General features: G+C 41.1%; 4 protein-coding genes across 7 annotated transcripts; 2 read left to right on the forward strand and 2 right to left on the reverse strand.

The window, feature by feature from the left end:
* Positions 1-406: 406 nt before the first annotated feature.
* On the forward strand, positions 407-5,379 carry LOC115742434 (GDSL esterase/lipase At1g09390-like). 3 transcript variants are annotated; one of them, XM_048282225.1, is made up of 6 exons: positions 429-697; positions 1,117-1,302; positions 1,408-1,565; positions 1,670-1,940; positions 2,024-2,058; positions 5,142-5,379. In XM_048282225.1, exons 1-6 carry the CDS (start codon positions 430-432, stop codon positions 5,337-5,339), a joined length of 1,116 nt encoding a protein of 371 aa, XP_048138182.1. In that variant the 5' UTR covers position 429; the 3' UTR covers positions 5,340-5,379. The 3 variants fall into 3 exon arrangements, with proteins under 3 accessions (XP_030532574.2, XP_048138182.1, XP_030532575.2); XM_030676714.2 differs by lacking the exon at positions 5,142-5,379 and having other exon boundaries at positions 407-697; positions 2,024-2,293; XM_030676715.2 differs by lacking the exons at positions 429-697; positions 1,117-1,302; positions 1,408-1,565; positions 1,670-1,940; positions 2,024-2,058 and adding exons at positions 3,539-3,891; positions 4,146-4,331; positions 4,415-4,569; positions 4,639-4,909 and having other exon boundaries at positions 5,107-5,379.
* A 1,109-nt stretch (positions 5,380-6,488) lies between these two features.
* On the forward strand, positions 6,489-10,734 carry LOC115742436 (ADP-ribosylation factor-like). 2 transcript variants are annotated; one of them, XM_030676718.2, is made up of 7 exons: positions 6,489-6,646; positions 8,216-8,371; positions 8,564-8,634; positions 9,157-9,276; positions 10,129-10,247; positions 10,341-10,422; positions 10,520-10,734. In XM_030676718.2, exons 2-7 carry the CDS (start codon positions 8,224-8,226, stop codon positions 10,523-10,525), a joined length of 546 nt encoding a protein of 181 aa, XP_030532578.1. In that variant the 5' UTR covers positions 6,489-6,646; positions 8,216-8,223; the 3' UTR covers positions 10,526-10,734. The 2 variants fall into 2 exon arrangements, with proteins under 2 accessions (XP_030532578.1, XP_030532579.1); XM_030676719.2 differs by having other exon boundaries at positions 6,598-6,756.
* Positions 10,735-12,055: 1,321 nt separating this feature from the next.
* On the reverse strand, positions 12,056-13,730 carry LOC115742435 (galactinol synthase 1-like). The gene is made up of 4 exons (XM_030676716.2): positions 13,313-13,730; positions 12,894-13,214; positions 12,619-12,753; positions 12,056-12,501 (listed from the first exon to the last, which is right to left on the reverse strand). The coding sequence occupies exons 1-4, from the start codon at positions 13,640-13,642 to the stop codon at positions 12,280-12,282; spliced, it is 1,008 nt and encodes a 335-aa protein (XP_030532576.2). The 5' UTR covers positions 13,643-13,730; the 3' UTR covers positions 12,056-12,279.
* A 9,685-nt stretch (positions 13,731-23,415) lies between these two features.
* LOC125316004 lies at positions 23,416-25,115 on the reverse strand. The gene is made up of 3 exons (XM_048282652.1): positions 24,996-25,115; positions 23,647-24,166; positions 23,416-23,554 (listed from the first exon to the last, which is right to left on the reverse strand). Exons 1-3 carry the CDS (start codon positions 25,113-25,115, stop codon positions 23,517-23,519), a joined length of 678 nt encoding a protein of 225 aa, XP_048138609.1. The 3' UTR covers positions 23,416-23,516.
* Between the last annotated feature and the right edge of the window lie 2,026 nt (positions 25,116-27,141).

A 27,141-nucleotide genomic window follows, 5' to 3' on the forward strand; every position in this document is an offset into this window, starting at 1 on the left:
ACGTGGCTGTTGAAACTAATCATAATGCTCATTACCAACCTACATAAATTATGGCTAGCAATATCGAAAACGTGGAACGATATACAACGATAGTGCCTGCGAATTTGACATCGAAGCTTTATTGCGAAGACGGTCGCGGGACGTAATTCAAATGAAAATGGCAACGAGAGAGCCCCTTCCAAGTTTCTGGAGTCAATAAAGTCCCTCGCTGTCGACATTGAATGCATCGGAGAAAATCTAGCACGGATGATCTTTTTCTTAAGGACGTTTCAGACTGTCAGCAATCACCGTAAGAGGGCCAGGACAAGATCGCCAGAACGACGTTGGACCCAATTGCAAGATTTTGTTCCGCCCGGTGTCCACGTCCACAAATTTAAGTTCCTCCAGAATTTTCGTATAAGCAGCTTCTTTCACGCTTTGCCGAGAGATATGGCGAGGGAGAGGGGAGGGCTCTGTGTTCCCAACCTCCGTGCTTCGGCATGCGCCGTCGTGTTGGTTCTCGGCCTCGGCCTTCGGAGTTTGGTCGCCGCCCAGTGCAAGAGGGGACCGGTCGTCTTCAACTTCGGCGACTCGAACTCGGACACCGGCGGTTACTCGGCCGCGCTCGGAGCTAACTTCGGGTTGCCCAACGGGCGCGCTTTCTTTCCCGAGGGAACCGGCCGGTTGGGCGACGGGCGGCTGATCATCGACTTCCTCTGTGAGTTCTTGCCCTCCACTCTCTGATTTTCCGAGGGGACCTCCCTAGGCACCGGACTATAGAAACAAATCGGGAGCGCTAGTTTGACATCTATTGCTCGAGGTTCTCATGTGAGCTAGGGATAGGAATCGGTCTCATGGACTTACACCTCATGTCAAATTTAATTTACCACGTCAATGATTTCCATATCGCGATTGGCTTCCTCCAAGAGTCGGAGAACCCGATCGCGCCGGATATAAACTTTGGTGATCAAATTGCGTAAATTTAGAAAGCTAGACGACTTCATCGAATAAAATAAAAATTATAGGGACCAAATCGCGGAAATGCTGAAATTTAAAGGACTAAATCTACTTAAACAGGGGAATATTTTTAAGCAAGTTCAAGAAATTTTGGTGGGATTTGTATGAAATTGAAAACAGGTGAGAGCTTGAACACGAGTTACTTGAGCCCGTACTTGGAATCACTGGGCCCAAATTTCAGCGACGGAGCCAATTTCGCCATCGGCGGGGCGGCCACCCTCCCCCGGTACAAGCCCTTCAGCTTGGACGTCCAAGTCCTCGAGTTCCTCCGCTTCAGATCTCGTTCGCCTTTGCTTCTCTCAAGAGGTAATTTGCCTTTATTCTACTTTAAGCAAATGAAGCAAATGAGATAGGTGTACGGAAAATCCTAAAACTAAGATATCTTGAATCTGGTGTCTCGCCCAAATTCAGGTTATCCAAATTTGGTCGGTGAGGACGGCTTCGGGAACGCTCTTTACACCATCGACATCGGCCAGAACGACCTCGCGGGTCAGTTCGATCACCTTCCGTATTCGCAAGTCGTTCAAAACATCCCCACCTTCATCGAAGAAATCAGGCTCGCCATCTGGGTTAGTCGAACGATTAACGAGAGATCTTTCATATCTATTATGGAAAAGTAAAAATTAATCCCAATATTTCGAAATTTAATTTACATGTCTAATTGTGATAATAGGGTATATACAAAAGTGGAGGGAAAAATTTCTGGGTGCACAACACCGGGCCGTTGGGCTGTTTGCCTCAGAAATTGGCTACGATCGCCCACAATGCAAGCGATGTCGATGAGCATGGGTGCCTCAAATCTCTCAATGATGCTGCTCGGGTCTTTAATCGGCAATTGCAATCCCTTTGTGAAGAACTGAGGTCTCAGATGAAGAACGCCACGATCGTGTACGTCGACGTCTTCGCGATCAAATACGATCTCATCGCCAATTACGCCGAGCACGGTAGGGTTCTGTCTGTCGTCTCCGATCCCGAGTCCATTCGGCTCATGTTACTGAAGTATGGGTCTCTTGTGTTGTACGGATAGGTTTCGAGACTTCCTTAATGGTGTGCTGCGGCAACGGCGGCCCGCCCTACAACTACAATGTGAACATTGGCTGCGGCCAGAGCGGCTATACCGTGTGCAAGGAGGGGTCGCGCTACGTGAGCTGGGACGGCGTCCACTACACCGAGGCGGCCAACTCGTTCGTGGCCTCTCGGATACTCTCCGCTAATTACTCCACCCCTCCCGTTAGTTTTAATTTCTTCTGTAGCGTTTAATTTCAATCTTAAGATTTTTTGGAGTTTGCTTGTTTAGTTGCTATCCGAGAGGCCACGAACTGATCTTGAGACTAAATAAGCAAACTCCCAAAAAAAAAAAATAGTTAATTTCACTCGAAGGTCACATATCTCCTCCATAAGAGCACTCACCTCCTAGTTGAACTGATCTTGAATGGATGATTTGGATCATACATTAGAAAATATTGTTAAAAGCATATTAACGCTGGCGCCGGCCATGCCACATAGGATGGCCGGCGTCCACATCAACGATTTTTTATCATAACCGATTGAGTAGACTCGATTGGCAAAATGTGAAAGGATAAAAGACTCAACCGACATAATTAAAAGGTTTAAGACTAATTTGGCATAAGTACAATAAGTTTATGACTTTTTTGGTAATTCTCTCACATGCTATACTTGGAGCTTTGTTGTCATTGCGATGGTGGTAAATGCTTGTTATCTTTTGAGTAAGAAAACTAGGTGTCATATTTCTCATCTCGCTAAAGAGAGACAAATCCATAGTGTGAACCACACTACACGTCTTCAGCACATCACGTGAAAGGATAATAACGCAAATGATCCTTAAACTTTAGTGCAACGTGTAATGCCGCTATTAAGTTTTTAATTTATTTAATGAGGTCCTTGAGCTTTGGCCAAATGTGTAATGTCATATCTATAATTTTAATTTGTTTGATGTGATCCTTAAACTATCACTAATTATTATTATTATTATTATTATTTTATCGAAACGAGGATTTCATTCGTTAAGCAAAATGAGAGTCACGAAGAATGCTTTCAAGCCTAGCAAGTCCCAAATAACTATAGAACAAAGCAAAATCCGGAAAGTAAATGGCAAAGCACACTATGCAATTACGAGCACACTCTCATTCCTTAAGAACAGATTTGTCATTGTTAATGACCGGCAACCGATCACCAGATTCTGTGATAATCACACGCCGAGATCTCCCACGCCATTTGCATCAATCCCGCCGAGGTTCCTCCTTCACGCCATTTGAACTACATCATGTTGAAAGACAGAACTCCCGGATCTATTGCTAACTATACCACAATACTGGGGATGGGCAAATAATTGCAAATTGTCACGTGCTTCGTCTAGGGGAAGTGAAAGACAACACATGGACCAAATTTTCTTAGATTTCGTTTAGTCAATGATTAATTAACCATTAACTCCCATGACACTTTTATTTTTCAAATGATCCTCCGTTGAGACTGTCTAAAAATTGTCAGCAAGCCATGTTCTCCCCTGTCTCGAGATCCGCAGCTCAGATCCCTCTGAAATATTCACATAAGCGGCTCCTGTTTTGACCCTTTTGCATTCTAATTCAAAGCCAAAAGAAGAAGGCGCAGAGAAGAATATGGCGAAGAAGAGCGTTCCCAGCCTCCATGCCCTGACGTCCGCTGTGACGATGCTGGTGCTCGGCCTTGGCCTTCCGACCTTGGTTGCTCCTCGGTGCGAGACGAGACCCATCCTCTTCAACTTTGGCGACTCAAACTCGGACACCGGCGGTTTCACGGCCGCGTTCGGGATCGACTTCGCACTGCCCGACGGCCGCGCCTTCTTTCACGAGGCCACCGGCCGGCTGTGCGACGGGCGGGTGACCATCGATTTCCTCTGTGAGTTCTTCCTCTCCCTACTCTTTGATTTCCCAAAGGGACCTTCCTAGGGAGGTGTAAAGCACGTCGTGAGCACCAGTTAGATGTTAATTTTAAGGTTCTCCAGAAAGTTAAGAGGACTTTATTGAACGGCATAAAAGTTAGAGGATCAAATTGCGTAAATGCCGAAATTTAAAGGGCCGAATCTGTTAAAAAGGGAATTGTCTCAAGCACGTCATGAAATTTTGTTGAGATCCGCACGAAATCCAATACAGGCGAGAGCCTGAACACAAGTCTCTTGAGCCCGTACTTGGAATCTTTGGGCCCGAATTTCAGCAACGGAGCCAATTTCGCCACCGCCGGCGCCGCCACCCTCCCTCGCTACCAGCCCTTCAACTTGGGCGTCCAAGTCCGCCAGTTCCTCCTTTTCCGATCTCGCTCGCCGCTGCTTCTCTCGAGAGGTAATCCGTCCTTAACTAAACAAATTAACCTCTGCAAGAAAGCAAACATGATACATCTCAATTCGGTGTCCCTAATTGTATAGGCTATGCGAATCTGGTCGGTAAGGATGGCTTCACGAACGCTCTCTACACCATAGACATCGGCCAGAATGACCTTGCGCCGTATCCTCCTATTCCGTATTCGCAAGTTATAGGAAATATCTCAGTCTTCGTCGAAGAAATCAGACTCACTATCTGGGTTAGTCAACAGTTATCTATATGGAAAAGATCAAACATATCCCCATTTTTGTAAACTTAATTTTTGTAGAGCATATACCAAAGCGGAGGGAAGAATTTCTGGGTGCACAACACCGGGCCATTGGGCTGTTTGCCTAACGTATTGGTTAACCACCCCCATGACGCGAGCGACATTGATGAGCTCGGGTGCCTCCGATCTCGCAACGATGTTGCTCGAGAATTCAATCGGCGATTGCAATCCCTTTGCGACGAGCTGAGGTGCCGGATGAAGAACGCCACGATCGTGTACGTCGACGTCTTCGCGATCAAGTACGATCTCATCGCCAATCACGCTAAACACGGTACGGTTTCCTATCGCCGCCGATCCGAGCGCCTTTCGAGTTCCTATCAGAATCGACTGTCGGAATCGCAACTAGATAACCAGCGGGCATTTTGTTGGTTTGTCTCGTGCCCGCGAGAGCGGTGACGATGCGTCGATGACGAAAGTCAATGCTGAAGTTTGTCCGTTCTTGATTTTTTCTGTGTTGTGATGTGGTAGGATTCGAGAACCCGTTAATGGCGTGCTGCGGCAATGGCGGGCCGCCCTACAACTACAATCCCAACATTACTTGCGGCCGGAGCGGGTACACCGTGTGCGACGATGCGTCGCGCCATGTCAGCTGGGACGGCAACCACTACACCGAGGCGGCTAATTCTTTCGTGGCCTCTCGAATACTCTCCGCTAACTACTCCACCCCTCCCATTAAATTTGATTTCTTTTGTAACGTTTAATTTCACTTGAAGAGATTTCTGGAGTTTTGCGAATATCCGGACGCTTGGACTGCGTGCCGGCTTTCGAGGGATTGCGCTTTCACCGTTCGACAACGGTTCCAGACCCGTAACCCCATACCCTCAACTCGTCGGGTCCTGGTCTTTCATTTCAAGATTGGATCGACCTATCTTTATTTCCTCTGCGAGAAAGCGACATCCGCCAAAATCTACTCGTACTTGATTTTACGATACTTGCTTCTTTTTTTTTTTTGTTCAAATTACTTACACGGATCTCAAATTATTTTTTTTTGGAAAGTTTTTGCAATTTTTCCTATTTAAATTAGAGCAGGCCGAGGTTGTGAAGGGGCAACAGCAATTGCCCAGCTAATAAGTGGCCAGATGACCACTTCATAAGCATTTCCATAAGGGAAGTAAATGGTAAATTTTGATGTGCTCCGTATTCATTGCCAATCAAATCTCGGATTTTGATCTGCGCCATCGATGTTAAGACATGGTCACGTGCTCATTTCGATTTTAAACATTCCGTATTTGTTTTCACATTATGGGTACCAATATCTCGAATTTTATAAATATAAATTACACAACAATTCTTGTTAGAAAAGTAATTATGTCAATGAAAACAAAAAAATGAACTGAATTTCAAATTGCCCACGTTCGGGACAATTAGATTCGATTTCATTCGACTCATTAGCCCGCCACCCCCGCTTAGGTGGAAAATAATAAGATTTCTGCTATGTCGTTGATCGAGTGGCCACACAGGACAAGTTTTCGTAAAAATATCTAAAGCGTTCTCTCCGTCGCTCGTAAAACCGAATGGATAATTTGGATTGCATGCTCATTAAAGATTGCTCTTGCTAACCTAATCCTCCATTCGAAAATAAATTGAGAAACTAGTTGATTTTTCTTTGTGCGCTCATTCATTTGTTCTGTCGTGATTGAGATCGGCATTACATTTTTCAACTCGCTCATTATGTTTTTATTAACTAGAAATAAAATAAGTTCAAAATCGAAACCCAAAATATGAACAACTATTCTCCTTTGAATTTTTTTACCAAATGACATATATTTTTTTAATTCTCGATAAGCAAACAAAAATTAATTCATATATTTACTGTCCTATAAATTAAATAAAAACATTTTTTATTTGTTTATTTTTTGCGCGAATATCGCAGCTATAAATTCGCAAATGGGGATCTGCGTGAATACGTTGTCAATCGTTCGTTGAGGGACAGCTCCATCGTCGCTGCTTCGTTCCTTCAGATCTCTCTCTCTCTCTCTCTCTCTAGCTCCATTTGCGACATCGCCAGGCAATCTCTCTCTCTCTCTCTCTCTGTGAAATTGCTTTTGCGCCTGATCTCATCGAATTGGCGGAGGAAGGATCGATCCATCTGTCGATTCGACCGGTTGCGCAATCGAGGTTCACTCCGTCTCTGCGTTTTTAGATTTTGTCTTGCGAAAGCAGGTTAGGCGCTGTAGGATCTTGGTGGTTGGAGCGTCTAGGGCACGGTTTCTCATCTCAGGACGCTCGATCTGCTTTTTGCTTCTTCTTTTTTCAGGCGTTTGCGCTCCCTCGATCCTGTTGTCGAATCTCATTTTGAATTTCGCGGATCTCCGGATCATTTCGTCGCTCTTGCTTGGTGCATTGCGTGCGTGCGTGCATCGCTCGTGGTGTTTCGATGTTCATTCGATTCTCTGTGAGTGCAAGTTCCTAGTGTCTAAGCGAATGGCAGATCTGGCGCTTTTCGGTGCAGATCTCGGAAAGTAGATGTTTGTTCTTGCCTTTTCTTTTGGTTTAATTCTCGTACAACCAGGATGGTTTCGTATCTATGTGATTTTACTAACGTCTAGAAAGTTATTAATGAAATAATGCAATTAGCAACACAAAATCACTACCACATTTAAAAATCGAGGATTATCTATTAAATATTACCCACTCACGGAGCAAAAATCCGCTATATCAGTTCATGGATTTGATGAATTCTTGCTACCAATTTCTTAATCTTCAAAGATGAGTTTCAGAATTATTTTGAGTCAATTACATTTTCTGGAGCGGAGTTTCTTGTTACACATTTAGTGTTTTACGTTTTTGGTTCGTAATACTTGAAGTGTATTTGTGTGTAGACTAGTAAGTTGCTATTCCGAATTGCCAAACTTTAGATCATTAAATACAGGTCCTTAAAAGTCTTGGTTCCAATATTGCATTCGGCTTGATTGCAGGCCAAGAATGTAAATTAGACTCTTGTGTTTGAGGAAACACACAAATCTCTTAGAGGAAACACCCAAGATTAACTTTTACAGAGTTTAGGAGCTATTCAATGGTAGTGAACCGCTTGCACATCATAAAGAGATAGTTTGAATGACTAGTAGAATTTGTAACATGATTTAAATAGGTGTCTGGAGAGTAGGTTGAGAGTCTGACTGTAAAGTTTGTAGGAATATCGAGCAATAATCTCAATAAAGTAGATGCCTACAACCTGAGGACACTCTGCGATAAGTCCCTACATCGCTGCAAAAAATGCGTTTTACACTGAACATTCTCGAACTTCATATGTTGTCAACGGATCAATTTACGTAAGATAATTAGTAAGATGACAAACTTTTATGTAGTAGTTGTCATGTGACATGTTTGTACAGTGAGTCTTTTGGTATGAATTGCTGTGTACGACTTCATTGTAAAATAAATGCTTTTGGCTATTCATTGCCTATTTTAGATTGGCTTTGAGTAATTTACCTGGATGACGGTTGTTCCAATCAGGTCATTGTTAGTATCTCTTAAGTTACTTTATTGCTTTTTTTCTGTATTCTCCTTGACTTTCAGTTATCTAATCTGAATGAATTGGAGAAAGTATGTTAACTTTGATAATTGCATTTGGCAGGCTTGAAAATGGGGCTGTCTTTCACGAAACTTTTCAGTAGGCTGTTTGCTAAGAAGGAGATGCGTATTTTGATGGTGGGTCTTGATGCTGCTGGTAAGACTACAATCCTGTACAAGCTCAAGCTGGGAGAAATTGTCACCACCATTCCAACCATTGGTGAGTCCGAAACTAATATTTAGCAATGTAAAACATTTTTCTTAATCCAATTAGGAACATATTTCTGGTTAACATAGAGTAAGGAGTCCTTGCTTACTGCACTTCTTGATTCTTATGCTAATCTTTCCTTGTGCACCTTGGGGAATTATTTTATGTCTTCTTCACAATTGACCCTGTTCCTTATGTGGTCAGGATTCAATGTGGAGACTGTTGAGTACAAGAACATCAGCTTCACTGTCTGGGATGTTGGGGGCCAGGATAAGGTCCATTTGTCTATGAAGAGTTCATTTATTCATGTTATATGTGGACTGTTTTGCCTTTGATAAGTAGTGTCACAAGAAGATCATGACAGATTAACTTTTCCTAAGTCAAAGTGGCATATGTATTGTGCTGTAATTCCATTTAATAATTTGAACCTGTGACACTGATTTATGTGCCTGATAAATGCATCTTGTTTGGTGGATAAGTTGGTACCTTGAACATGGGAGAGCCTCCTCCTTTATTGGAGAGAGTCATGCTTGTTTTACTGTTTCTAGTCACAGAAGTATATCATTTGTTGCGACATAATGGTCAAATCAGCAAGCCTGTAACTTTGGACTACCTTTCTTTATTGAACCAAGTTCGAACCTCATTTGGATGCATTCTTCTTGTTGTCACATTCACGGAAGATGCTGGGATTCTATACTTTATGCCATGGTCATATTTTCATTCTTATTTTTGGTTTTGTCGATTTGGCTTGTATGTTTGACCATGAGGCCTCTAATTGATTGATCCTTTTGCTTCAGATTCGCCCCCTGTGGAGGCATTACTTCCAAAATACCCAAGGCCTGATCTTTGTGGTTGACAGCAATGATCGAGACCGTGTGGTTGAAGCTAGGGATGAGCTGCACAGAATGTTGAATGAGGTACTAGAAAGCCCCGTGTCTGCAACTATTGCTTCTAAATTCGATAGAACTAGAAGATGCAATTTGTTAACGAGGGATGCAAATATTATGTATCCAAGATTATCTAATTAATATGGTTAAAATTGGTAGTTCAATCTCCCGTCTAAAGATATCACAATATTTCATGCGACTCTGTGCATGACAAACAAAATATGACGAGTTACAAACAGAGCCTTATTGCGGTTTTGGACCAATTCTGCAAAACTTTGGTGGAACATATATTTGTAGTCTACTATCTACCCCTTGCAGTGGTGGAAAATCTGAATCTTCGATTTTGATTTATTGCTCAAATATGATGCTGGCAGAATCCAACATTAGATTTGTATCTTCTGAGTGAAAAGAGATGGGGCAGAGAACCTTGTGCTGCTGGAAAATCTGTTGCAGCGTAAATCATAGGTGATAAGATTGAGATACGGAAGATTATAAATTCCAGAACCAGGAACATAGGGATGAGTTGTCAACTAACTTTGCTCCTTCATAACAGGAATAGAATAGTTCAAGCATAGTAAGATACCATTTTCCTGCTACAGGGATACCATGTCATTGATCTTTCAAGTATTTGATGCTATTTGTTTAATGGAATAGGAAAAACAATTAACACATACCGACGCTGACAAGTTCTGACATTCTCACTCTCAGATGAAAATTTAGCCAAATCTGAGAGATGGCAAGGTCGAAAATTATACCTGACAACTCTAGTAGTTATTCTCTCTTAGGTGATCTTGTCTGAAAGACGTAGGGAAAGCTTTTGTGGAATTCCTATTGTAAAGGAAAGCAAGTGACAGAGTAGACTCACTGAATTTGTGGTTGCAGGATGAGTTGAGGGATGCTGTGTTGCTAGTGTTTGCTAACAAGCAAGATCTTCCAAATGCAATGAATGCTGCTGAAATCACCGACAAACTTGGCCTTCACTCTCTCCGTCAACGTCATTGGTAATTAGTTTTACCATCTCCATCTCTCTCTCTCTCTCTCTCTCTCTCTCTCTCCCTGGCAGTCTCATCATCCCAAACATATGCTCATCACAGGTACATCCAGAGCACTTGTGCCACTTCCGGTGAAGGCCTCTATGAAGGACTGGACTGGCTCTCCAACAACATTGCAAACAAGGTGATGTTTCTCGAGCATTATACTCTTAAGGCATGATTTATGGAGAATAATACAAAAGAAGTCTCATTCCTATTGAATTTCTTGTATGTCTGTGCAGGCATAAATATGTTGATCCTGAGGCATCTCGGTTCGAGGGTTCGAGTAGGAACTTTGCATTACTTTCTGCTGTACTTGAATTTCGGATCTTTTAAACAGTTTGTGTTCAGTTTGATATGTTACTGATTTTCATTGTCGGTGATATCTGTAGTTAAACAAATATTCGACGGATCTTATTCTTTATTGTCATTTGTAAAACGTTATTCTTTTTCCCAATGTGGCTTTTTGCACGCGTCACCGCAAATTCCCGTTCTTTGAAATCAAAGTGCCAGATTTAGCATTAAGCCACGTTAAAAGTGCGAATGAATTCAATGTTTTTGGTTGACCATGGAGGCAATTCAGTTGTGGAGTGCAAATAAGTAGTTGAAGTGATCTTTTCGTTAATATAATTCTTTTTTGTAGGCAAACTAACCTCTGAACTGAAGGGTTGTGTTCCGACCGAAAAAAAAAGGAACGGTAAAGGATTTGCTGTGCATTATTTTACCGAATAGTGAAAAAGGATGATCATACGTTTTTAACAAACTGACGTCCGTTGGAACTAAGCCTGACTTAGATTCTGCGCATGATTTTGCTGGCTTCATGCATTTATTTTGCTGAACTAAAGTAATCAGCATCAAATTGCCACTGTAAGCTCTTCTATATAACGAGGGAAAAGAAATTCACAATAGGGTAAGAGGAGAAAATACCAAAATCTTCCCTCCCGCATTGGGGCTAGATTCTCAGAGTATCTCAAGACTTAAGTAAGACCTTTGAGCGGACAACTTTGCTCTAAGTGAGCGACCCCCCAAGCGCATCGGTATCCCAAAATGTTTGGTTGGACGGCGAACGTGCGCGAGTCAGATGTGCATTCGTGTGCACACATAAAAGGCTTCCTATTCTGCCCAAATACACGCGGGTCACTAGAAAACATCTGATTAGGAAGAATTACTGAAAAAGCCTAAATTTATTTTAATTATTTCAACTCAGCCATAAACCTTTTGCTGTTTTGCCAACTTAGTCCATTCGGCTAATTTTGGCTGGCCAACTTAGTCCATTTTGGCTGGCCGACGTTGAGGTGAAATTTTTAATGTTATTTTAATAATTGTTTGAAATTTTTATATATATATTTTGTAATTTCTTTCTTTAGTTTTCTTTTTTCTAGACTTAGCCCCAAGTAAAGGTCACTGGCCGGCCCTAAGTCTAGAGAGAAGAAAAACTAAAAAAAAAAATTACAGAAAATTTTAATAACTATTAAAGTATTATTTTAAAAAAAAATACGTTAGAGATTTTCAGCTGAGACCGATTCGTTGAACTGAATTGGCACAATCTAAAAGATTTAGAATTGAATTGATACAGTTAAAATAAATTTAGGGCTTATTGGGTAATTCTCCCTATCTCATTGGGTTCGCATCAGCTCATGACTTTCTCAATCCATCCCTCGTTCCACACTTGCACTGATTCAATCCCAAAAGTTAAGGAATTCTCCAATTTCTTGCCTCTTCTGCATTATTTATTATGGATTTTGACCCAAATTGCACAAATTGGAACCTCATGCACGTTTCCATCGATGATAACATAACTTGTCAATTCCCATTTCACGGTTCATGACAGAATCTTTGCTTCATACACATAGACAATACTGCTGACTCCCAACCCAAAAACAGAAACCAAACGACAACTTTCTCCCCATTTCTTGACATGAGGGTGGTGATCTTTCCTCCACCCCTTCATGTTCCGAACTCCAAATTATTCCAGGGTACTATTCGGAAATGGAGTTGGTCCCTAAGCTGCGGACGGGGCGGCGACATATTGAACAGGCGCAGCTTCGGACAGAGCCGCTATGAATGGCTCCATCTTCACCGCCTTCTCCACGGCCTCGGCCTCGGGCCCCTGGTAGTCCAGAGACTCGTCGTTGTAGATGTCCCACCACTTCTGGACCAACATCTTGATGTCCTCTCTCTGCATGTTCTCTTCCTTCCCCGTGTACCTCCACGGCTTCGACCCCTGCAATTTCCACGACATTACGCAGGATGGCATCAGAAAAGTTAAGCAATTCGGGTTCAATTTGCCATCTCATCTTAGTAAACTTTGCATAGGATTTTGAAGGCTGATTCTGCTTACCGCTGCGCAGTAGTGAACCACCTTCACTTTCTCGAGCTCAACATTCTCCGGGTGACGCCATAACATGGCCAGCACGAGATTGTAGACCAGCGGAATCGGCGTGTAGACATTCCTGAAGTACATGTTCAAGAAATCCTGCCACAGAAATTTCAGAGTTAAATATCGAAGATATCACCGTTCGCTTGTTAGACAATGGTAGGAAAAAAAAAAAAAAATCATTTCCCCAAAATGGATTTGTCTAGTTAGCTTGCTGATTAAGTTATTATGCAATTCACCTGCTCAGCAAAAGGTGTTGGAGGAGTGATCTTGACGGTCTCCAAGAGGTCTGTATAAGTGGCGATGCTCGGCTCGTAGACGAACATGCCGGCGTTGAAGTAAGGTGCAGGCGGCTCGCCCATCTCCGCCGGCCAGTTGACCTTCTCTGGCGACTGCTGGCAGTACCCGATCTTGTACTGTGGGGTGTGGCTCCACGTCTTCTCGCAGAAGCAGTCCATCACGGCGTAGAAGTAGCCGTCCGGCAGGTCGAACAGATGGTCGATGTTCTCGTACACTTGGATGTCCCCATCCAAGTATATCATCTTGCTGTACTCCACAAACTGCACACGCAAATCAGAAAATGAAAAACGTCACGAAAGGCAGATAATGTTTTTACTCAATTCCCAAACATGTAACCCGAGAAATCCTAAACACGCACCTCCCAGATACGGAGCTTGGAGTAGTTGATGACGTAGTAGGCCATGGCGAACTGGGTCTGGTTCTCGGGCGGGTAAACAGGCTCTATCTCCCGGACCACGCACCCCTGCGACTCCAGGATCCGCCGGTGCTCCTCCGGCACGTCAGGCAGCACCGCGACCACCAGAGGGTATGCCGCCTTGGCCTTCCTCAGGCCCTTCGCCAGCCCAACCACCCCCTTCACGTAGTCGCCGTTCCCGGCCAGGAACGTCACGTACGCGGGGCCTGGGAGGTTCGCGGGCACAGGTATGTCGGCCGGCTTCATCAAACTAGGGACCAGCTCAGGTGCCATTACTGACGATGATCGTCCTGCTTCGCTCGGAGTGTAGAGATTGGCGAGAGCGCGAAGAAGATGAGAGCGCAGGAGGATTCTTTATCTGAGTGAGTGTGCATGGAGTGCGGACTGCGGAGGTGTATATATAGACACGGGGGAGGAGAAGGAACGAGGTTGGCGAAGTTGGTAGAAATTGGAAAAGCTGGATGCCTTCGATTTGATAATTTTTATTATTATTATGGTCGCAGTTTCTTTGGATCGATTTGAGGCCACGTGTATTATAGGGTTGATCGGACGGCGATTGTGGAGGCTGCCGGAAATTTCTGGAGAATGTATAATGTCAAGAGACATTACTAGAAGAGCCCGCACAGTTTTATATGGACTAAGGTTTCGGAAGAATGGAAGTGTTTATGTGTTAGGTTTAGGAATAAAATAACGTAGCCGAAGTCCATTTTGTGAACCAAAAGAAAATTTTTTTTTTACCCAACTTATGTAATTGTTTGAGATATCAATCTATTGAATGCGAATATTGCCATTTGATGTGATAGAGGGAAAGGAGGACAATAGGACATAAAATCGAATCACCATATCATGTCGATAAATCGCACTACTTTTTATCGTGTGATCTTGTAAGAAGTGTTTCAAAAAAAAAAAAAAAAAAGCTTGTAAGAAGTGATCAGAGGATGCGAATTTTAGCATAGCAAACTTTTCTTGGTATCACGTGTTTCGTCTAAGAGGGTGACTATTCAATAAGAAAAGGAAATGCAGAGGGATAAGAAAAATTCGAGGTCGGGACTTAATTGAAGTAGCAAATTTACCGCTCGTTGGTTTCTTTCTTCCTCTTGCTAAACTTTCTAATTGCGTTCTGGTGAACCAGCAATAGATACAAAAACAATATTAGTTCGTGATAGGACTGATCGATTTTAAGATAGGTGGTCCCATCCCAGAATTGAGAACCACCCGCTAGGGACTGGTTTTGCAAAATGCGGAATCATAAATCACTTACTTGTTACATGGATTCACCCGAGAACCGTACCATCGGTCGGTCCGGTCCGATTCCTGAATGGATCCATGGAATCAATTTTACCAAGCACCAATATCAATTAAAAAAGATGCTAATATATGTTCTTACAATAACTGCCGGAAAAAAAAAAAAAACAGAACATAAAGCTGTCCTGTGTACCAAATAAACCACCAAGAAAATTGATCCCATTGAACTTTTATGAAATAACATTGCGTCATAGGAAAGGATAAACTAGCATCCAGAACGATTCATTGAGTGTTGAAGTGAATGTTTTCAGGACCAAGCAGATTGCTGAACAAGGTCCATTTCAAGTTTACAAATGCAGAGAATTAAAATGGCTCAGCCCACCTGATTGAAAATTTGAGGATTTTAGCTTCAATTAAAAATTTACATATCTATATTGTATCAATGGGTTTGGTTCGGTTGAATGGTTGGATGGAATGAACCGAGCCGGTACCCACCTGATCTAGAAAATTAGAATCGGAAATTAGATCGGTATCCACCGGTAATCATCCAAAATTAGCCGGTTGGGTACGGTCCGGTCCGATTTGATTGGATCTTGATTTTTTTGCTCACCCCTAGTCCGTGATATTGGTTCGTAAAATGACACGAGACCCTTGTTGAGTGATTAACAAAATTGCTCGCCAAAACTTCAAATTTTGTTAAATAAAAGCGCAACATATTCAAGCTAACTTCTGGTCGAAGTGCGTTCTTCCCTCTTCGAATCATTGCAACTTTCGCATGCCAGCCAAGTAAACCTGACCACCACATACTTCTCTTCGAAGTTTGCCTTCGCTTTCTTCTCTATGGATGCCTTGGTTTGCAAGTTCTTCAGCGACAGTGAGTTGAGTAAAAAGGGCAAAAAAATAAATTGAAATAAATATATAGCAAAGATTGCTTTTTACCCGATGCCGTGATACCAAGAGGGTTTTAAAAAAAAAAAAAGGATGGCCTAGAATAAAGTACGAAAGGGATGAAATGACATTTTGTCTCTTTCTTAGAAGATAAATTTGTAGGAAAATTATGTTAATATGTTCATGTTGGGAAAGAATTTATAATTATTGAGAGCGCATAGTAGAAATTCGATACCTTTATTTGTAGAGATCGTAATTTTTTTTTAAGGTTGAGCTCGTCAAAATATTTAATTGGATTAACTTTCACTCAAAAGTTTAAGTCAATGAGTTATGAATTAATTAGATATATTAACTGTTTTATACTATATTATTTTTTTTTAAAATATAACTTTTTTAATACAACTCATACGGCCAATTTGACAATAATTTACGGAACAGTAAGTGCCCAAAATCAGCCCACAAATTCAGTTTAATTTGGACCTTCAAGATGGTCGACAGAACAGACATCTGGGCGCTAGAAACATGGAGAAACATTTACAAAAGTTGACAAATGGCTGCCTGAAAATTCAACTTTTCTTCTTCTTTTTTCTAACACGTGGCGAGAATTGAATTGCAACCCACTTCTTGTTGGCCATTCATCAGCAAGGTCCAGACAATCACCGTCACAAATCACATTCGAGCAAAACGTGGATTAAAAAAGATAAATTTTTTTGTGGGGCTACAAAGTGCTCAAGAGATTCTAAGGTCAAATTCCCGCATTGCTTGTTGTCTTGCCTCCCTTGTCTTCGTTAGGTTTTGTGGCTCGTAACGTTATTTTTATCTTGTGGGGTTGCAGCTGATTCTATGTTCTTGGCCAAGCAGGAGACTGCGTGCAACATCATCAATTCTCAATCAATCGAGCGGAAAAGAAAAAGGAAAACAAAAGTAAAAGTAGACTGCTTTTATTCCACGTACCAAAATTCCATTCCATGCTTTTTTGGGAATTTGACAAAAATGACTTCCTTTAGAAGCAATTTTTGGAAAACCCTAGAATTATGTTTGATAGTCTGGATTTTTAATCAAGATAGGATTTGTTAGGATAAACTATGAAATAAAGAGATCTTGTGACATCATTTTCATTGTTTGGTAAATCGCAATAATAAAGCCGGATATTGCACATCCTATCAAGTCTTTTATTTGATAGAAAATGCATACCGGAGTATATGAACCTAAAATTGCACAAACATAGATGGTAAGAATCTCTCACGACTCTCTTGGCTATTGCATTTTTATTTGCTTATTTTTTTTATTAATTTTCCTCTCTCTCTTTTTTTTTTTGAATTTTTTATATTAGAATTTAAATACTAATTAGATCTTATTTTAATTTTATTAATTTAAGAAATTTGTTATTCGAGAAAAATAACTTTTGCATTATGGATACTAGATATCATATCCACTTTTATCCCACCTCCTTCCGAGGATAACTTGATGCGGGTTATATTTCTCGTATATCCGACTTTATTCTGTTTTGAGCAAATACTAAACACAAGATATGATGAATTTTATCATATCCTAAATTTCTTCCCGACTACCAAATGTAGCCGGATGTCGTGTGAATTGTGATCTTCCTTTCGAGGTTGAGTAACATTGATGAGTCGAAGCTTTATGGGCTAGGTTCGTGGATGCGTCTGTTTCTTGCTTTTACTAAAGTGAAAAATTCCCATGTTTCATAGCGGGGGAGATGACAAAAGTTGTGGCCATACGATTCACGATCTCAATAATTGGTATTGGAATCGATTCATGTGAGACGTATGCGCGTGGTTTACTGTATCTCTTCGAGTTTGGGATGATAGGGAAAATTATATATAAAAAAAAATCATAAATATATTGTAATTGTGTTGATGTAATCATAAACATTTTTTTTTGTCAATTCAGTCATAAACCTTTTACATTCGTGGCAATTCAGTCCTAAACTTTTTGTATTTATGTCAATTCAGTTTTTCCAACTAATTTGAATGGAAATCGCTGACATGACATGGCCGATGCTAAGGTGGCTGATTTTTAATAATATTTTAATATCTTTTAATATTTTTCTTTTTTGTATTTTTCTTTTTCTTCTTCCTCAAGCCATCCATTGAGCCCGGCGATCAGCCAAAGGTGAGGGCTAGCGAAGCTTGCCCCCGCTGTCGGGGGAGGTTGTGCCTCACCAAAAAAGTAATTAAAAAAAATTAAAAATTAAAAATATTATTAAAAGTTGGTCACCTCAGCGTCGGTCGCTCCACGTCAACTTTGGCCGGGAAGGACTAAATTGACACAAATGCAAACGATTTAGGAGTGAATTGGTACAAATACAAAAGATTTAGAATTGAATTGACAAAAAATAAAGTTTAGGATTGAATCGGCACAATTGCAATAGGTTTAAGACTTTTTTGGTAATTTTTCCGAGATGAGATGCCTTGGGCGGCAAACCCGCCTTAAAGGGATAGAGATCTTCCATATCCCAAGGTGCTTCCTTTTGGTATCTTGATCAATCTTTGTCGCTGATGTATGCAACTCAAAAGGATGGAGAATCCGCATCCGGTGATACGATATCGCGGAACATGTTTACCACCTTTGAGGTGGGTTTACTGCATGAGGCATGATGCCCTAGGGCATGGTTTGCGTACGTAAATACTTCTATAAAGCAAATAATTTTGTTTAATTAATCGGATCCAAGATAAGGAATTTCACATAAAAGTGAAAAAGGTCGAGAGAGGAAAATTCGAACAAAGCTAAACAATCTTGCTCGAATTGAGATATATATTTGTTTTGCACAGTATCCCTAACTGTGTATTTTAATAAGGAAAAAGATCCAAACAATTAATTTGAAGACGGGAGCTAGAGAACATATTGAGACTCGGAATTCGAGAACAAACATGGTGAGACTCAGAATTCGAGGACAACATCCGAGGAAAAGACTAACAGCCTCAACTAGGGTTGTACAAGCTTCTAGGTGGATGGGATATTTGCCCTAATTTCGAAACCTATTTCATAGTCATTTGGTTCCAAACATTTGAAACCTCTGCAATCATCTTGAAGCTTGCATTCGTGAACCCGACATATTTTATCACCAATTTCCAAATCTCGAAACTATTTGGAACTTGAAAGCTACTTCCGCGACCTTGAGTACCCACCCTTGGGACCTATACCGCCATGTCGGTTTTCGCACACTTAATAACTTCAACCAGCTGAAAATAAACTCTTCTTTAATTCGCACCGTATAGGATGCTATTTACCCCGCCACCAATGCTTTTCAAAAACTAATCCATATAGGTCCCGCAACAAACAAGAAGAAATTCTGTCTCCCGAGCCTAATCGGAGCTTTGCACGTGCTACAACTCACGTGCCAAATCGGCGATGGAATGCAAGTTTGTTCTTAGTATGATGATAGAGATATGACTTCCAAAGTTCCAAAGGTTTGGTAATCTAATTTGAAAAAAGATATGGGAATCACTGCACGACTACTTTTCCCTTCCCAAACCCAGAAAGTTCCAAGGGTTTGGTAATCTTATGTAGAAGGGTACATCTGGCCCGACCCATATTAGAAAATAAACACTGTGTTTTGGGCCGACACCTGGAATTTTCCTTTCACTCGAAATCTCCTAAGTCTACTGAACAGTAGGAGTTCTACGATCGATGAAATCATCTTTTAAGGATAAGATTGGTCTTATATTGTGCCAGGCCCGAATTTATTCGACAATCGACAAAATATCCTTCAATCTATGTTTGTCCCACGCCCAATGTAAGGGAGATCCTCTTCCACACATGGGATTCCTGTCTGTGTTTCAACCAATCTCAACTTCAAGATATTTGATCGTAAATTTTGTAAGGGAAAACGATTATGTGAACGTCCTTAATTCACTGTTCTGGATCATGAGAAAATAACAAAATAATTAGAAACTATTGTGGGGTCCATTCCTTCAGGAATTTTGTTGCCCACAGTTTGTTGTTACTCCTGTCGTCTTACGGTAATCCAAATATTGTTATGCCATCAAAGCCCTTTCACAATTGCTTGTATTCATGATTATCGATGAGAAAAAATAATAGACGGAGTTCGTTTTTCTATGTCTTTGGTTAAGGTTTGACTTGAGAGAAACCATGCAACTATGCTTGTAATTCCCCGATCAAGATCTAGGTTCGAATCATCGCTTTAACGTATCTTATTCGGCGAGCTAGAATTAGTTGAGTTCTCAAGGACTTGCATTTTATACACTTCATATTGCTCAAAGTCTTGCCTTGCCTTTTTCCCGAATAGGCTACTCCATCAACAAAATAGAGTGAGAGCCCCAAACACGTGCTGCTAGACCTAGTGCGCACGTGCTTTGGAGTTTGGATATGCTCAAAAGTTCATCGACCGACCATTCAACATAAGTTCCACATGCAACCCCCCTCACTTATTTTTTTTTGAATAAAACTTTGACCCACTTCACTCTTGTCCCCCTCTTCTGGATTGAATTTTTTTTCCTTAAATCACGTGTTGCATATGGATTTTAACATAAATATACTAAAGTTTCTAACCACAATTCTCTGAAAAATTGGTGATTTATGACACACGTGCATATCATTCGAATAGCATTAAAACAAAATATTAGAGCTATACATTTCTCTATTAACTTGTTCAACATTACAAAAAGAGAGAGAGAGAGAGTTCTGAACCTATTATACCAATGTCAATTCAATAATAAATCTTTTAATTTTACCAATTGAATCTTAAACTTTTTGACGATTTGCCATTGTTATTCTTCCAGCCAATCTTAATTGGAAATTACTAACGTGAAAGTCAATCGTCCTACGTGGCACGGATTGCTGGCGACCCTCCCTAGCCAGGTTTGGCCGCGAGCAAGGGTTGTTGGCCATCTGGGATGGCCCTCACCAGCCCTTTCCAAGGGAAAGAATGGTGAAAAGAAAGAAGGAAAAGGAATGGACCTTTTTCTCCATGGAAATTCGTTACAATATAGGTGAATATTTCTCGAATGCTTTTTAGGGTTTTTTTGGCTCTTCGGAGATGAGAAATGAACATCGGGGTGTATGCGTAATTCTAATAGTTTTGAGGCTTTAAAAACAGGATGATCTTCCAAGGTCGTAGTTCTTCCTTGTATTTTCACGTTTATTTCTTCAGGAATTAAATCGACTAGAAACAAAACAAAACAAAACAAAAAAAAGAAAATTCCAAAAATTGAACTCGAAATGCAAAATGCAATTCAAGCTTATCGGCTTAAAAAGGGTCAAAGCCACTGGACGATTTCAAGTGTCAGAAGCTTCCATTTTGACCAAAACAGTCAAAAGGAGCCTAAGACTCCGTGAAGCTACAGAACGGAAATATTTTTTTCGATTACTTTATTAGGTGTACGTGGTCTTGTCGTATTCGTCGTTTGTGCTAGTTTTCATATGCGTAACGGACCAAGCAACTTCTATGGGTACTTTTTTAAAAAAATAAATAGGCCCACCTATTTTGGCTTTTGGACTTCAAATGAAGGCACCCCTATTTATATATTGTTGTCTATATATGTTAACCTAATTTTTACCTTATCTATGTCGAATTTACGGGTAAATCTCCGGTAATACAGTGTTACTGCTAGGTAGATTACATCATGACAATGAGCGTGTACGTGTTCTTGGCAAGTTCAGTTTTCTTTTCCAGTTCAAGTCAACATTAAGAGTTGGCAGGAAAAAAGAAGGGACGAAAAGTTCGACCCTAAAGAAGTTGTTCGACCTTGTTGAAATATCAAGATCATAATCTGAAATGAGATACAGCCATCGAAATTTTTCGATGGAACAAGAATTAATACTTTGCATACACATAAGCCTTGTAGTGAGATCAAGGTCTCCTTTTGTTGATATTGACGCCGTTGCAAACGTGGTAAATCACTCATGGGTTTCCTTCCGTGTATCCATAAGTTTCAACAATCGATCCGTGAACGATATCGTTATAAATATTATTTGCAATTCAGTCCTAAATCTTTCAATTTTGCCAATTGAGTCTGCCTGGCCAATTTTGACAAGAAATTGCTGAGGTGGACGTTGGTTGTTAACTCGTTATACGTGGCACGGCCTGTGCTTATGTGTGTGTATAATAATTTTTATATATTTTTAATAATTTGTAATTTTTTTTATATTTTCCCTACCTTTTTCGTTTAAACTTAGGGCGGGAGACCACTGGCAAAAGCATCGCGGCCCTTGCCGGCCCTAGACGAGGCCATCGTGGGCCCTTCCCGACCAAAAAGAGGGTAGTGGCCTCTCGTTAGATTGGGCCCGGGCCTTGCTCGTGGTCGGCGAGGGTCTGCCGGTTGGCCCCAAGTTAAAAAAAATTAAAGAAAAGAACAAATAAACAAAAAATTCAAAAATTATTAAAATTTACTAAAAAATGTACACATCAGCATTGGCGGTACCTAGTAATAAGACGGTCGGCATCCACGTCGGTGATTTTCAGCCCAAATTAGTCGGATGGACTCAATTAGCAAATTGTCAAAAGGCTTAGGACTTAATTGGCAAAATTGAAAGGTTTAAGATTAAATTGGCAAAAGTGCAATAGGTTTAAGACTTTTTGGACAATTTTCCTGCCCCCGAGAATAGGTGAAAGAAAACGGATTCCAAAGTACACATGTACATCCATATCATTATCACGTCTCTTTGTTTAGCGAAAAAGATTTGCACGTCTCTTACAACTTCACAGTTCATCCTTTTCCGTATGGAACTAACTAGCTTGTTTTCCTCCCACAAACATCGACAATCGCCCTACTTTACACCCCGGCACTACGAATGATTTAACACTGCGACACCGAGTCATCACATCCAAAATGCCAACAAAGAAGTCTTCACAAGCAAATTTTGTCTCCACAGACATTCAAGTCTTCACAGGTTATTCTGTCGCCAAAATTCGAAGTGTCTTCTTCGTTATGTCGATTGTTGTACAGCGACGGGGGTCATCTTCCGAGGACCAACTTCGACATCGCTGCTCCCTCGGAAGTGGCCGGCAACAAATGGCACCAAGAAGGAAATGCAGTTTTGGGTAGGGGTGAGCGGTTCCGGTCCGGGTCCGGTTCCCATCAAAAACCGGGAACCGGACCGGTGGTCCCAATTCTCACTTTTTGGAACCGTGGACCGGACCGGCCACCCTCGGAACCGGGAACCAAACCGGACCATTGGTCCGGTCCGGTTCCCGGGCGGTTCCAAAAAAAATTTCAATAAAGGGGCTGATCACAAAAAACTCATTACTTGTAATAAAGGGGCTAACTTGCTCTAAAAACAAGTAAATTCTATTTACAAGTAGGCATCTTCAATAAAGAGGTTGATCACCAAAAACCCATTACTTGTACCATTCAAAGAGGCTGCTCACTGCCCAGTGTCTAGTCCAAATTCAAAAACCCAACAACAAGTCAACGTGTCCCCATATGATCATCAAAAGCTCATTAAAAGCATACCCAAAGGAAAAAAAAAAAAACGTACACTTGATCACAGAAAATTAACGGAAATGACGGTGAAATAGAAAAATGGGAAGATTTCTAAACTTCAAGTCCTTTCTTGATATTTGATGGATGAAACAAAAGTGCGGGCAACCTGCAATAAGTATATATAAGCAACATACATTAGTTTTGAATTAGAAATGGAATTAATAGAAAGTGAACTCAAAGGGATCATACTTGGAGAAAGAGGATGTTGATCGGGAAGGTATAGGTGACTTGTAAGTTGGGACTTAGCAATAAAACAACTCACATCTTCCTGCAAAGTTAACTCCAAATAGCAGCAAATTAACAAGTAATGAGCTTTTGGTTTGGAGAACTTAAGACAATGTGCTTATGCTAATGGTTTCAAATCTGTCATACACATGCATCACATGGCATGCGAAATTGCTGCAAATGCTTCCCCTTACAACAAAGTGCAGAAGAGTTGCAGACTGATTTTTAAGCACGGGCTTTAGCCAATAAGATGCAAAAACCGAGGCGAAAATTAGTGAATGAAAATCTCACCATATATTCCTTCCACCAACTTGTAAACTCTATTTACCGGTAAGCTCCGAACAAGCATCATCCATAGCTAGAAAAAACAAGATATTAATAAGAGCATTCACTTATTAGATATACAAAAGAAATACAAGATACAAAAGAAAAGATATATCCATGACTTACCCGACTCGAACTTTTCTGCGTTCTCGATGCACTCCTCCATATTGACCGGCTTGTTAACCACTCTCAACCAGTCTTGAGCGCAAATCAAAGCTTCCACCACTCTAAGAGTCAAAGAACTTCGATAGCCATCAAGCACACGACCAGATGTGCTGAAAGTAGACTCCGAGGCAACGGTTGTTACGGGAATAGCCAAGATATCCCGAGCCATCAAAGAGAGGATTTTAAACTTTTGGCCAGCAATATTCCACCACATCAAAATGTCAAGAGTACGACCTTCTTCACGTGTAGCTTGAAGATATTTTTCGATCTCGGATAAATTGCTCTCGGCCCCTTTTTTCTCCTCATCCATAAAGAATTCGAATGCCTTATCCCCATCGAAATTCACATCAAAATCCACGGTGAGACCAATCTCATCTTTGTGACCTTTCTCATGTTGACCGCCTGAACTACCACCAGCATCAATTAAAAGTTCACCACACAATTTTTGTCGAAGGTCCGGAACCACAAGACTTCTCGAAAACTAAACAAACGTTCCGATAGTCTTCACATAATCGCACCTCTCATTTACTATCTCATCATCATCATAGATTAGTTTATAACAATATCGCACATACTTCATCTTTTTCTTGGATCCAATATCACCGCAATCAAAACCATCATGTTCACTTTTTGAAACTCCCATAATATTTGTCAAATTTTTCCTTCATCTTCACCCCCATGGCTTTCACTCTAGCATCGAAGCATTCGCCGCTTGTTTCAAAGTTTTTATAAACCAGCTATCTCGTCAAATAATCATTTGAAGTGATATACAAAGTCCTACATCTTGTTGGTGGAATCATAAAACTTTTTCAAAATATGACAAGAACTTTGGCATTTTCCCAATCTTCATTTTTGGAGTTTCATTTCAGCTCTAGATCATCTTTCTGCCTTTCAAGCTTTTCTTGCTTTATGGTCACATTGTGTTCCACCTGTGGACATCGACTGAACCCTTTACACCTTGCACCTCTACAGCTTGGATGATTTGCTCATGGAGAACCTCTCCTCCTATTTATACTGTATGATCGATCTCGTGCATCCATCCCTCCACAGTTCAAATATGGCCGTGACCTCATGTGTAGCTTCACCATCTAGATCACAACTTTCTTTTGAAACTTAGCTTTAAATATGGCTACATCATTGGCATTTCCCTGATCGTGGCACTGTTTCTTTTCCTTGTAGATGCATTCTCATCATTTTCCATTTCTTGCCCTTGTGACTAGACATTCCCACGATGATTCTTTTGTGCAATTTCATCATCATCAATAAAATGGTAGACATAATGTTCGTGTGCTCCTGTATGGTCGTGTGACCTGACTTAGCTTGCAAAAATTCTTCAACTTATTCTTTGATATAACTTCTACAATCTCTGCCTGTAATCTTGATGGATAAGGGTTGTGCTGTTTTAAAATCCGGAATCCCACGTTCACCATGAAGGTTGTTCATCCACTATAATTCAACAGCATTTGCCTAAGTTCGATCAACTCCCATGTTGATAAGTCATTCCTCTGGTTTTCTGTTTTGGTCCTATCCACTCTTGTGGACAAAACTTTTGTTCTTTTTTTGATACTTTTGTTTGTCAGTGCTTCACTGGTTTTAAAATCCATCTGGCGCCATTTTAACACCTCGTTTTCCCTTCTTATTTTGTTGCCTTAATAGCCGCTTGTGATGATTTTCTTTACGTGTTGGACCATTTTGTTACTCCTCTTACTTCTTCCCTTTGTTCTGTAGTCCATTGGCGTCATCTCATATGGATTTGTCCACTCCCTTGATATGGTAGATCCCCGATCAACTTATAGTTATAAGCTAAGGGAGATCGATTTTTAATTCCAATGCTTAAAGACACCATAAGCAAAACCTTCAAGAAATCAATTGAATTGAAAACAGCAAATCAGACATGCAAAATCATCCAAACATATTAATGCTGTGTTTGATTGAGATAGTGAAGCAATGTGGGCTATGTTGTGTCGGTAATTGGGCTTTCATACTTGGATGTGCTGTTAAGCGAACGGATTTTGTTGGGCTGCCATCACTCGAAACATATGGACTTACTCCACTTTCTATCCTCATTAGAAGACACCATCCTGATTAAATTTTAACTGTCCACTATGTTTATAAAATCAGAGAGATACCAACTATGATATCGCAAATTCCATGCCTTCATTCCTAGTCGCCAAGAAGAAAGAACGCTCCACGAAGGCAGCCAAAGGCGCTCGAATTATGGAAATAACATGGCAATGGTTCGGTTTAATGCATAAAGTACCGACATTGCTCGCGACCAACACGGACCATGGCAAGTGAATGTCCCAAAGGCCACACAGCATCGTGAAAAGGCACATCTTTACCCAGAACAATACCGGGACTCCCAAAACTAACAAGAGCGATCGCGAAGGAGGACCACTTCAAAGAACGAATCCACCTCAAAGAATAGCACAATCATCCCAGGCCACAGCATCGTGAAGATGCAACATTTTGCCCAGAACAAATAACCGGACTCAAACTAACAGAAGCGATCGCGAGGAGGACCAACTTCAAGACGAATCCACCTCAAGAATGAAACGCACAAATCATCGTGAAAGACTCCCAAACTCGTGGATCGAGATCTTCGAGGGACCGTGTGGGGAGCCTTTGGGGTGTCAGGGTTCGTGTGTGAGACAGGTTGGCGTTGGCTCTTGGCGGTGCTCGTGCTTGTCGAGCTGGAATCGGTCAAATCGCTTGCATTGCATGAGGGTTGGCTTGATGCGGAGAAAACAAATTGAAGAGGGGGAAAAGGAAACGAAAGAATGATCAAGGGAAAACGGGGGAGATCGGGGATGGAGAAGAAGGAAGAGATGTTGGGCTCGCAACGTAAAGAAGAAACCCTAACGGCTAAACCTAACAAGTAAAGGTGGATTTGTTTTTTTCTTAAAAGAAGACCCCGGTCGTGGTCGTCCGGTTGCCTGGACGCGGTCCGTTCATTTAGGCGCCGACCGATCCCTAAATCGGCCGACATCGCTGGCTTTTTTTAGTTTTGGGCGGCGAAGCAAGAAGAGATTCGTCCACTTTTTCTTAGGTTTGAGAGATGATAGATGGAGAGCTGCTAATGTGACGGGCTTTAGTCTATTGTGAGATTCATAGCATGTCGTGAGTCCCGAAAAAATAACAATAAATAATTAAAACTTATCATAAGGTCCACTTCTTCAAAAATTTATGGCCCACGATATGTTGTTACTCTTGCAATCACTCAAAGACTGTTATGTTACCAAAGTCTTTGAGAGATTGTGTGACACCGTTAGAATATTTAAATAATAAATCACATCTCCGTCTGAATAGTTTAAATTTTTAGAACATCACAAGATACACTGATAGTTCTGGCCATTGGTAAGCTCGGCCCATGAACGGCAAATGAAATCGCGGATTATACATGACAAAAGCAAATCTTGTCTTCTTGTCGGTCACCCTTCGCGCATCGGACTAAAT

This window comes from Rhodamnia argentea, chromosome 7 (genome assembly GCF_020921035.1).
Source record: "Rhodamnia argentea isolate NSW1041297 chromosome 7, ASM2092103v1, whole genome shotgun sequence".
NCBI classification, from domain to species: Eukaryota; Viridiplantae; Streptophyta; class Magnoliopsida; order Myrtales; family Myrtaceae; genus Rhodamnia; species Rhodamnia argentea.